The sequence below is a fragment of the Myripristis murdjan genome, chromosome 1 (assembly GCF_902150065.1).
Source record: "Myripristis murdjan chromosome 1, fMyrMur1.1, whole genome shotgun sequence".
NCBI classification, from domain to species: domain Eukaryota; kingdom Metazoa; phylum Chordata; class Actinopteri; order Holocentriformes; family Holocentridae; genus Myripristis; species Myripristis murdjan.
The window spans coordinates 6,969,873-6,982,461 of record NC_043980.1 but is presented as its reverse complement, the minus strand read 5'-3'; the positions used below and the strand labels follow the sequence as shown (position 1 = coordinate 6,982,461).

The window sequence follows — 12,589 nt, the reverse complement described above, 5'->3', positions numbered from 1 at the left end:
GTTCTGGCTTGCAATGCGAGACACAATGTAAACCATTTGGGAAAAATGTGTCTCTTCCTCTGACAGAAAAAATTCTGTTTCGGTACTAAAAGTCATTATGATTTATTCTAATGACAGCCATTATGAGCAGCATTTGTGTTTTTTAAAAAGTAAAAGCGTCATAGCTCGACACTGACACTCGAGTTGCAGGAGTGACGTGAGTAGTGATCTAAGCAAACTACTGAGGTGAAATGTAAAGCCTTCCACTAAACTCCCAGTGCTTTGTTGTAGCTGTAGTGTTACTGCCACAAATACTGAAACTTTATGATGAGGGTTTGTGTAAACTGTGTGCTGGTAGCTGGCTGGTAGGCTCTCACCACTCTCACCAGTGCTACCAGTGCTGCTTCAGCTTCGACAAAATGGTGCAAGTTTTCTGTTAAGGCTTTGTGTACACAGTGTGTTGGTAGTTTGCTGGCTCATGCCGGCATACCAGCTTTCCGCATGGCGTGCCAAGGCAGTGCCATAACCGCCCAGCCAATCCTCATTTCCTCATTCTTGTGTGCCTGAGGTCAATCCGCCACAGAAAATGTAGAATGGCATTTTTCTCAAATCGCTCAACTCTGGTTTGTGTGAACTGTTTCCCTCTAGCTTTGCATATGAAGGTTTACATTGTTTCTGTGTGTGGCCAGGCCGTGTGAGTGTGTGAGTGTGTGAGTGTGTGTGTGTGTGTGTGTGTGTTACTGTTGCTTTGTGTTTCATCATATCCCAGCCTGAAAGGAGCCAGGCCTGATCAGTAGTCAGTTCTCTGCACTAGCTTCCTCTCCTCGGCTCTCAGGTTGGAGTTTCAGTTTTTTTTCTTCGAGCCGTTCGGCAGGCACAGATAATCGCACTGGTTTGGTTGAGCCTCAGTGGGCGGAGTCTGAAAGCCCACGGGTTTTGGAGTGGCTGTCGGCTACCTGGCAAACTTCAGGGAACTTTGGCGAAAAAGTACACATAAATAAAAATGAAGGTAGGACAGGGCCGCTTTATCAGCTTCAGGCTGATATTTGCCTTTTTAGAAATTTGACTATTGGTTCATCCATGTCTTCTCTCTCTGATATGAAAGCAGTTGTTCTGCAGCTCTGTTTTTTTGTTGTTGACACTCTCTCTCATCTTTTCATTTTGCATGTGCAATATTCTCTATTTATTTTGTTTATTCAAGCATTTCATTAAAGAGTCATTTACTCTAGTGTAGTTATTTTTTTGCATTGTAATTTTTCAGATTTAAAGACATTGAGTGTAGGCACAAAATGTCAGATATTGGCAGATTTAGTCAAAAAAGATCAGAATCAGTATCAGTGTTCAAAAACATCAGTCAAATGGCAAATAAATAAATAAATGAGGCCATGAATACATTTACATTTATGCATAAATACAGCGTTGGCAGCTGTGGTTAGGGTTAGTCGGCTGTTTTGGTTATCTTATCGTTTGTCGTCTCTCAGTAGACAACAATGTGACACAAAATTCTGCTCTCTAAACTGACGATAACAAGCATAATGTTATTAACAACTGACAAAACAGGGTATGAACATTTCAAGGAATTGGCAAATTTTAGCCTTATCATTTAGTTCAGACTTTCACTCTGATGTCATTTTGCACAGGGGTCATATTGTAATATATGTTCACATTGGAAAAACAAAACTCGTGCATGGAAATATTGATTTCAACCACAACGCCCAGTCCTAGTTGGCGTCTTTACCATGAGTCATTAACTTATTCATTCAGCTCAAACAGCCACAAACAACTGATCACTGGCCGTCACTTGTTAGTGACAGATGCATGGAAATTTCTCTGACATGTACAGACATTTCCTCCTCAGCCCTGTTTTTGTATGACATAACTTAACCCTGTTACAAAATTATTAAAATATGTCGTAGAGAAATAGGAAGAGCCAAGGCACTTTTCAAAAGTCATGCTAATAAACTGGCTAGTTCAATGAGCAGTAAATAAATAAATAAATAAATAAAAAAAAACTTAAAACCTTCATAGGACCTTCCAATGCATGTTTTAAAGTTTTTAAAGTTTTATTATTATTATTATTGTCCTATTATTGTATCCTTTTTTCTCTGGTGTATATTGTTAACCCCCACTCAAAGAGCACCATCATCAGTCATTTTTCTGTCTTTACAGTCTAAGCCTGAGTGTAGCACTCTCTGCTCCTTGTAAATACAACACTTAAGGCGTAGTGCTGATCTATATTTGAAAACTCAGTTTGTGTCTTTTTATAATCTGTTGTATTTAATATAATTTGGCACAGGAGGGCTTGAAGAAGAGGAAGATACCATTAAAAAATACAATTGATTACAAGCATTTATCAATACTGAGTTAACAAAGTACATTTTTTTTAAAAACCCTTAATGCATCTTTTAGCATTAAGACTTAAACAAATTAATTTTTTGCACAAAATTCAATCAAACTCTAAAAACAGTGTAGATAGATTAAAATTAAGCGAATACACAGGGAAGCAGATAGGCCTAAGCATTACAGAGTGACCCAGAAAACACAATCAGCAGCAGGCAATAATGAATTGCACCTTTGTGTTATGGATTTTTGGTTGATAGTATAAAATATGTATAGGCCACTGTGGGTGAACTGTTTTGCTTCGGCTTGTGAAACTGCATGCGAGCTCTTGTTGCACCGTGTGTTTACTGAGCAAAATGGTCGTACACTGCAAAAATATCAGTTTTAACAAGTTATTTAGTTCTATTCTATTGGCTGTTAAAATGCTGTTTTTCTTAAAATCTGCCGGTGGAATGAGATAGTCCCACTTGTTTCCAAATGCATTTTCACCTCTTTCAGGGATTTTTAATCTGGAGTCTGAATATGTTGCATATATTTTTCTTGTCTGAAGAAAAACAAGAATTTAACTCTGAATATGAGACTAAATAACTTGAAGTGTTACACAGAAATACAGTAGAAAAGGCTTACGGGTATTTTAAGTTTTCATATTTTACAGTAATGTGGATCTCGTATTACAAGATTGCATCGTTGCATAATCACAAAAAAAAGTAACGGAAACAAAAATTCCAATTCAGTAACACTCAAAACGTACAGTAAAAAAATAAGAAGTCGCCACAAACAGAAGGCTGCTTATTTTCACTTCTTTTTCTGGCCACACGTTCTCATCAGACCTGGGCGAGGACATTTTTTCGTCATCTATTCCCCTGTAATATTCTGTCAGTTTTGGCTTGTGATCATAACTTGATCAGGTTTGCAAAGAGCACTGCATGTCGTGTGACAGAGCGTGCTGGTGGCTGACTGTGAGTGAGATTTAGTGGATCTGGAAAGTGTGTGTCACTGGATGCATTCTGTGTCGGAGCTGTGGGACCCATTTGAAGTTCACGTGGAAATACTGCCGTGTTAACATTCACAAAGCACGCGGCGTGTTTTGAAAATGAGAACTCGGTCTTGAGAAGCGCTTATAACAAATTGTGATTAACTGCAAATCTGAGTGCAACTCTCGTGACTTTGTAACCTGGCAACAGCCGGTGAGAACACACACACACACACACACACACACACACACACCGTTACACACAAAGTGAGCGAGCACACTGAGCGAGAGAGAGAGAGAGAGAGAAAGCTGTTGCTGCTACACAGGTGTTTTCTATCAAATTCACCCTGTGGTCACGTTTTATAATTAAACCAGTTTCATTATTATTCATAACTGTTTATTCTCGCTTTCATCCTTTTATGCGGAGAAATCCAGAACAAATCTCTGTCCATATTGACTCAACGAAACACAACATCTTGCTGTTCGTTAGATAACAACACGGGCCAGGTGACTGCTGAAATGATCATCTGGATCCCAGGCACCAGGCTGGGTGTGGGTGCAGGTTTTTACCTCTCACCACAGCGCTGTGAAGTCAGTGTGGATTTTCAGAAAAGAGAGAGAGAGCAAACAGTCATGTTGTAGGAGAGAATGAGCCGGTCCACACTTTGTCCTCCCTGTCACTCGAAATTACTGAAATTGCAGTATGGCCAAACGCAATATCCAGAGATTGCGGGAGCTGAAGTGCTGTGGTGCCACAGAGATGATCTGGCCCTAAAAGTCGTATTGTCCAGATGGAAGAAAACATGTTTGTTTGGTGCAGACCCCAGCAAAAAAATCACATCATCATCATTTTAATTCAGTCTAAGATTCGCCCTGAGGGGAGAAAATCAGATTCTACCTGCAGAGGCTGGGCAAGACAAACCGCGATGGCTTTAGACCGCTTTTCTGTCGATGATGTCAGGCAGCTGGACGCGTCCCGCCTCCGGTAATCTTTCTGGCCGCTTTCACAAGACCAAGTCTGTTCCCGCCGTCGAGACCCAAGCGGCCGAACCAGGGGATTATACGACATGTTAAAAGCCTTAAAACCAGAACCGACACAGCAGTGATTGATGCCGTATCCAGTTCGGCACACTGGCTGCTGTGAAGGCCTGATGCCTCCTCCTGCTCCCAGCATGACCACACTCACTGTCAGTCAATCTGTTCTCCACTCTCATGTTCATTCGATATCGCAGGAACGTCGTGAGGGAATCGGTTCAAATTTGGCGCAAATGTCCCGACCCGAGGATGAACTGATTAGCTCTTGGAGGTCAAAGGTCAAGGTCACCGTGACCTCACGTCTGTCCCATTCATGTGAACATCTCAGGAACGCCTCGCTGGAATTTCACGTCCACTCGGACTCCACGATCAGCCGACTAGAGTTTGGTGGTCAAAGGTCAAAGGTCAAGGTCATCGTGATCTGACGAGACACGTTTTTGTCCATAACTCAAGAATTCGTATGGTAATTCTTACAGAGTTTCACACGAATGTCTGGTAGGATAAAATGATGAAGTCGTGACATTTTGTATCCAAAAGGTCAGCTTCACTGTGGCATCATAATGTTCCGCACAAACACTTTTCTGGCCGTTTTTCAAAGCAGTGACTCAGCATTTTCTCTTCATTTCCTCTCCCTGGATGACAACCAGGACGGGGGGGGGGGCTCCTGTTCCTCTGGTGGTCCACCACAAGCTCGTTGGTTTTGTTGATATTGAGCTTCAGGTGATTGTTGTTGCTCCATGTGAGGAAGCTCTCTATCAGTCCTCTGTTCTCCTCTGTAACAAATAGTATCTAAGCAAAGACAGCAGGTTTTTCACTGGAAATGATGCACTGGGATCATACATGTCAGTGTGGTGACAAAAATACACTTGATACCTTTCATTAACTTCCTTCAAAGTCTTCGCTATAAATATTATGAGTCGTGTAAACTGCAGCTTGATTGGTTGGTGGAGCCTTACATCTTTGAGCTGGTATTTCAGGGTTTTTTTTTTTTTTTTTTTTTTTTTTTTTGGGTTGAGTTATCATTACTGTCAAAAATAATGACAAAGTCTCATGGGAAGTTACCAGAACATAAAATGATGTGATCAAATTGCTTCCTTTTGTCTGACCAGAAGCGAAATAACCCCAAACTATTAATTTTATAATGATACGTATGGAGAAGAGCAAAATAATCTGAGCATCTTACTGGTTGGACACTTCCTTTATGGCGAGCGCAAGATTTAACCATCAAAATTGTACTAATCCTAACCCTTCGCTGCACATAAATTAATTCACACGGGTAAATACGCAGTTGAGTTCGATTGTTTTGTTGTGGTTTTGCTCCTGACTTGTCAAATCCAGCTGTTGGGGTGGGAGCCCCAGGCATCAAAGATCAGATGGTGAAAGCAGCCTTAGGTGTCCAAATTTGACGCCCAGGGACGAGGACCATGTGCACTTCGTCAGATATAGTCAGTAATCAGGTTTAGTCAGGAAGTGCTGCTTATGAATCCCAGCAGTCGTGAGCTAGATATGGTCACACACAGTAAAGTGTTGGGTAATGGTTAGAAAAGGCCTTATATCAAGACATATTTGAAAAAAGGCTTCCTGACTGAACTTGATGGTTCAGCATCTAACCTCTGACAAGCTGGGAGTGAGACCAGCCTGTTTTTATGTTTGACTCCCGTGCCGGAGAAGAAGCGGATGAAGACATTTTTAGCTGATGGAGGCTGCGTGCTAATCCCATGTCTTACTTCCCGTTTCTCTCTCTCGTCTCTTTCCTCCAGGCGGGGAGGCTGAGAAGTGCAGGGCTACGTCATGTGAAGAGAGCCCGAGCCCTTGACCCTCTCGACTTTGACCCCGTCACCTCAGGTAGCCGACGCCCTCGCCTCGTCTTCTCCGCCCCCTCCCCCACCCGACCATCATCTTTCCCCCCGCCTCGTCATCCCACCTTTCATGGTCCTCCTGCCCGCTTCCCCCTCCTCCTCTGTCTCCTCTCCCCGCTGCGCCCCTCTCCATGTTCAGATATCTGAACTGCGTTGTGTTTTTGCAGCAGAACACACACCGTTGACACTGTGATCGCGACCTGACACCCCACCTGCCTCGGGCATGCCTCAGGTAAAGTGGAAAATGCTGCTGCAGCTGTGAAAACGTTTTTCACCCTCCTGTTCGGTGCCCATGTTTGATTCGTATCCTGCTCTGTACGTGTGTGTTCATGTGTGTGTGTGTTTTTTTTTACCCCCTCAGCCGGGTATGAATGGGATGGAGCCTGCATTTGGCGAGGCCTACGGGGGCCACAGGGGCCTGCTGAGCCCCTACCCTCTGGCCATGTCGCCACAAGGGGGCAGGACTGAGTACGACCAGGTGAGATGCCACTCAACAGTGACAGCTGGTAATGGTGGGAACTTCACCCCATCTGGGAATTTCATCAGCCACATTTGAAAATAATAATAATAAAGTAAGGCCTTCAGAGTTTTTGATAATCAGTGGATGGCCTTGAAAGTATAGGATTTTTTTTTTTTAAAGTAAATTATAGCAAACACATCGTCCATTGATCAGCACATTTTGAGGGCAACCCTGTGATGTATATTTGCATATATAGCTTCATTTATTTTTATTTGCATATTATCAATTTCACCGATGATTTCCCAGCTTAACAAGATCATGAGTAAAATTCATAGATTAGATTTCATGTGGAGTCTGATCTTGTCAAATTTTGACCAATATCACCCCGAAACAATTTTGAATCTGTGAATTTCATCAAAGAAGACCTTGAAAGTCATTGACAAGTTCTTGAATTTGATGTCAAAATGTGAGATTATTATAGATTATATTTTAGAGATTATTATGTTTTTATTCACACATTCACATCCAGGACCCACCCCAATTCTGACCTGAATCAGAATCACTTTTCTTGTTAAGTAAAATAAATGTAGAGGAATTTTTCTTGGGTATTGATAAATTGCAGCACGGGCTTCATGGTTTTTATTTTTTCCATCTCAGTTGCAATTCATTGTATTTATGCTGACGTGTGTTATCGGAGTGACAGGAGCAGGTGAAAGAAGTGTGGTTTTTCTTCTGAATCTGTCATAATCCAGCATAACCCTCACACCTCTCTCCCCATTCAGAGCGTGCTCCTGATGTTGGGCTCCCCAGCATCGCCGCGGAAACGGCCCTTCGAGTTGCTAAGCGACCTGGTGGACGACGGGGGCTTCGGCGAGGACCTGCACCCCGAGCGCTGGGACGTGTCGGCTCTGGACGAGATGGCCCGCTACACCAAACTGGGCCTGGGCGTCGGCGGGGAGCTAGCCTGCTCCGAGGAGGCCGTCCTGATGGGCCGCTGGGGCAGGAGCTGGGGGGAGGAGGAGGAGGAGGAGGAAGAGGAGGAGAGGAGGAGGAGGAACGGCAAGGCGCTGATGCACTCGACACTTTCACTGCAGGGGCCTGCCGCCCAGGAAGTCCAGGCTGCTGCTGCAGGAAGGGAGGCGGGGAATGTCTCTGTCACCACGACGACGGAAAGGGAGCTAAGCACCATAGGAAGGGGAGTAGGAGGAGGAGGGGAGGGAGGGGAACAAGATGGCGGGGTGGTCAGGGCGCGTACAGTGGAGGTGTATCAGGTGGCACAGGAGGAGGAGGAGGCGGCGGCGGTGGCGGCGGTGGCACGGGGGGTGCCAGCATTGGCTCTGGAGCACTGCAGCGAGGAGCACAACTACTCCCTGAGCCAGGGAGGGGAGCCAGGGCCGGGGTGCGGTCACAACTCCCAGACAGAGGAGGCCCAGGCGGCGGAGTCACAGCAGGAGGTCGGGGATAGAGAGGAGAGCCAGGCAAAGACTGAACTGGAGTTGGACGAGGAGGAGGAGGACGAAGAGGAGCAGGAGGAGGAAGAGGAGGACGAGGAAGGAGAGGAGGGGGCGGAAGAGACGACGGTGGAAGCCGAGCTCTCCAGCTCCTCTGAAACAGAATGCGGTGAGTTGTGCTGCTGCTGTATCTATATCGACTGTATGTGGTGAGGACGCGGCGGCCCTGCCAGCAGCCAGTCTGCCCACACTGAAACCGGTTTGATGTGTCGCAGGTCCAACTGGGGCCCCAAAGCACTCCGCCTGACTCGGTTGGCCGGGCAAAGGCACATTAAATACCAGAGTTGTGGGTGTAATTCCCGGACAACGCGTCGCATGAGTAGCTGCGTGTTCACGTTGTGAAATGGCTCTTAGGGCTGGAGGTACTGCGTGTACTCAGATGGCAGCTGTAACAGTCCAGCTGCTGCGTCTTTGCTGGTGAGTGTGTCGTAGTTTAACGTGTTAGAGTGTGAAAATGACAACAGATTGCCCAACAGTGGAAGGAGGTTTTTGAGCTGCTTCAAAAGCAAGGCCGGTGTGTTTTTTTCCACTGTAAGGAGCATGAAGCTACCAAACAAGCCAAGCACAGACATGCATCTGAGTGGCTCACAATTAAAAAAATAAATAAATAAATAAAATAAAAAAAAATCAAGGATGCATTAGACCCATGTTTTTTTTTTTGGATGATTTGATTGTGAAGTTTTTGAAATCCTGCACTGCAAAAACGCAAAATCTTACCAAGATTATTTGTCTTATTTCAAGTCAAAATATCTCATTACACTTAAAATAAGACATGATCACCTCAGAAGTAAATTGTTTTTAGACAATTTTCAAGTGAAAATTCACTTGAAACAAGTGAAAATTTGCTTGTTTCATTGGCAAAATTTGCCAGTGGAAAAAGTGAAAATTCACTTGAAATAAGTGAAAATTAGCTAGAAACAGGAAACAAATTTTGCCAATGAAACAAGCAAATTTTCACTTGTTTCAAGCAAATTTTCACTTGAAACAAGAGACAAATGTCTAAAAACAAGTTACTTCTGAGGTGATCATGTCTTATTTTAAGTGTAATGAGATATTTTGACTAGTAATAAGACATTTTTACTTGAAATAAGACAAATAATCTTGGTAAGATTTTGAGTTTTTGCAGTGTGACTTGCTGATAGTGATCCTAAAACCATTTTTTTTTTAGTTTAACATAATTATTTGCCTGTAATCATTTCTTAAACTTTTATTGTATTATAGTTAGAAGTTGAGGCATATGTAATGGTATATATTTTGGCTGTTTGGCTAAAGAGTTGTCATATTAAAATAAAAGATTGTTCTTCTGCAAAAAAACAAAACGGAAGTGCAATAACTGTCCACATAAAGAAGTCTGACAGCCCTCAGAAAGAAATGTAATGTCATGTGAAATACGTATCACACGACTGGCGGAAGCTTGCTTTTTCCTGCTTTGTACCTCATGAGGGGATTTCTTGGAAAAAGAAAAGAAAAAAATGAAGAAAAAAAGAATGTTCCAGTCCGTGGCCGGTAGATCTGCAGCTTTTTTCTCCCTGGTTATTCACCTATCACTTCTGTATCAGACACAAATATTCTAGGCACACTGGAATATCTATTTTTTTTTGTCTGGAGAACGTAACTTTGACTTTTAACCTCCTGCATGATAAATACATCATGCACTCACATGCTTTAGAGGAAGTTGATATCTGGGTCAATGATGAAACATCACGGGTGGCCTGCAGCTCACCAAGCACATTCAACAAAACTCCTTGTAAACCAGTTCTGGTCAGTCGGTCTAAATACAAATGAAAATGGGAAGTGAAAGTGCAGGTGGAGGGTTATCTCTGCAGCACGGCTCCTCGAGCGGCAAAAAAAAATTTCTCCAACGTTCCGAAGCCATCGTCCAACTTTCACTGGCGCCCGTGTGAAATTTCCAACTTGGAAATTTGTTTTTCCAATATATCAAGTGGAAGCAGGCTCCCTCCACGCTCTCACTCTGCTGTTAGAGTCACTGCAAGTCACTCTGGAGCACAGCGGCAGCCAAAAGCCCAGGATGTAAACGGGGGTTATTTTTAAGTGCAGGCTATGAGCAGTGTAAATATGTACCGAATAATCTATGGGGGAAAGTGATTTCATTCGAGACTCCATGTGTTCCCAGCCCCCCCCCCCCCCCCCTCCTCCCCCCCAAAAAACACATTGCGTTGCATTAGATAAACAAATCTCAGGCATCTTGTTGCAGGGTAACGGCGAGGTCGCTGGCACGCTCACAAAGACCTGCCTCTCCGCTTCTATTTGTGGGTCATATTTCTAATGTCGCGAGACGCCATTGTTGCTCTCCATTGTTGTGGCAGTGCATGTGGATTTGTCTGGCTGAGCTATTCTTACCGTTAGCCCAAGGGGATGGCACAGGACTAAATGATTGGTGGAAAAGTGTGTGTGTGTGCGTGTGTGTGTGCGTGCGTGTGTTCGTACAGAAAGACACATGGGTTTAGTGAGTCCAGCAGACTGTACAAAAGGGTGAAGTACGTGTGTGTGTGAGTGTGTGTGTGTGTGTGTGTGTGTGTGTGTGTGTGTGCATGTATAAGACACAGAGAGAGCCAGGGAGCAAGAGACCGAGTTGAGAGAGAGTGCAGACAATGGCGCTATCTGCAGACTGGGCCAGACAGTGTTGTGATGTTACATAAGCTGTGTGTGTGTGTGTGTGTGTGTGTGTGTGTGTATGGACCAGCCAGCTCTGGCTAATGGTGAGGAGTTTACGGTTATTAACTGTCAGTGAAATTTAATTCTGCTGGATGCTGTTATCAATATTAATATTGACGTGTTTTTTTGTCAGCCCAACACGGGCGGATTTGATGAACTGTCGCTGACTCGCCTCTTCTCCTGCTGGTGCAGCTTTGTGTGTTTTATTATTTATGATGCCATTATTCATGGCTCTGTGCTCTTGAAGCTAATCTTGTATGACGTGCGTGTGTGTGTGTGTGTGCGCGCGTGCGTGTGAATGTGTGTTTGTGTGGGGGTGTGCGCGCGGGCACGAGCACGCATGCATACAGTTTTAGTGGTGGAGTGTGTCTCGCCTTTGTCATACGAATGTGTATTTGGGAATTAGGGTTTGCAGCGTGATTTCATGCTTGGCGGATCTAAATATTAACAGCTCTGTCACTTATGATTAGCTTTGGTTTGCTGTTATTTGCGTTTTATTAAATATTGGATATCGGGCTATCAGTAGCCACAGGAGGAATATAATGGATATGGTGTGGTTTGTTTGATTATGTATGCATTGTATAATTGATCAGTACCGCCCTTTGTGTCTATGGGAAGCCATTAAATGTGAGTACACAGTGCACTGCAAAAACTCAAAATCTTACCAAGAATATTTGTCTTATTTCTAGTCAAAATATCTCATTACACTTAAAATAAGACATGATCACCTCAGGAGTAACTTGTTTTTCGAATTTTCACAAAAATTCACTTGAAACAAGTGAAAATTGTCTAAAAACAAGTGATTTCTGAGGTGATCATGTCTTATTTTAAGTGTAATGAGACATTTTTACTAGAAATAAGACAAATATTCTTGGTAAGATTTTGAGTTTTTGCAGTGTGTAACGATAAATGGTGGCACTTAGCTTGCCTAGTCTGGAGGCAAACGCGGATGTGGGGCCCGAAGTGGGAGCCTCGCTGGACGCTGCGGGGTCAGAGATAATGATCTCGGGCCGTCCCAGGCATCCCCATCTATTCAGCCATGTTTGATTTCTATCGGAGCAACATCTGCGGCGCTCTTGCAGCGTGAGACACACGAGGCAGAGCGGAGAGCTGTGAGAATCTGTGAGGACACCAGGTGCAGGAGGTGGGAGCCGCGAGCAGAGACAGAGTGGACAGTCCAGCGTGTCTCTGTCTCCCGGGCCCCCTCGCTCCGCTCCAAACGTCTGCTTTAGATTCCTGTGGAGCTTCGCGATGGCGCCAGACGGGGGATCCTGGGAGGTTTGTGGTGCAACTACAAAGGCTACAAACGCACAAATTCAAATTCAAAGTCTGTGTGTGTGTGTGTGTGTGTGTGTGTGTGTGTCTCCAGAGGTGGAAGCGGAGCCGGCCAGACGACCAGGTGAGCGTCCGTCGAAGCGCCGTTGTTTCTGGGAGTACCGGCGCACCCGGGAGTCAGCCACGAAGAAGAAGCTGGGCGGAGACATCCACTGGTCTCTGTCCTGGAGCTCCAGCACTCTGCCCAGCACGCTGTACCGCCGCGAGGGTGAGAGCGCCAACACACCGACCCGACCGAGCAAAGGGTCAACATCCACCGCACAAGCATTCACACATCAGCTGATAGTGTCTCATTTCTGATTTTTTTTTTTTTTTTTTTTCCCTCATGTGACACATAACCGACGTTTTCTGATGTTTGTGAAGAGCAAAATTTGGCATGCAGTCACATTTTCTCAATCCGCGTGTAGAACATGTGGATCTG

General features: G+C 44.4%; 1 protein-coding gene across 5 annotated transcripts in view; it reads left to right on the top strand.

Moving 5' to 3' along the window:
- Positions 1-12,589, top strand: part of LOC115365972 (CREB3 regulatory factor-like) — a 32,664-nt gene that overhangs the window by 3,962 nt on the left and 16,113 nt on the right. For 3 of the 5 annotated variants that reach the window (XM_030061221.1, XM_030061219.1, XM_030061220.1), the window contains exons 2-6: positions 6,088-6,172; positions 6,354-6,418; positions 6,548-6,664; positions 7,429-8,266; positions 12,203-12,376. In XM_030061221.1, the coding sequence (XP_029917081.1) occupies positions 6,410-6,418; positions 6,548-6,664; positions 7,429-8,266; positions 12,203-12,376 (1,138 nt within the window). In that variant the 5' untranslated portion in view covers positions 6,088-6,172; positions 6,354-6,409. The remainder of the gene's footprint in view (positions 1-6,087; positions 6,173-6,353; positions 6,419-6,547; positions 6,665-7,428; positions 8,267-12,202; positions 12,377-12,589) is intronic. The other 2 variants (XM_030061222.1, XM_030061223.1) reach the window with 1 other exon arrangement.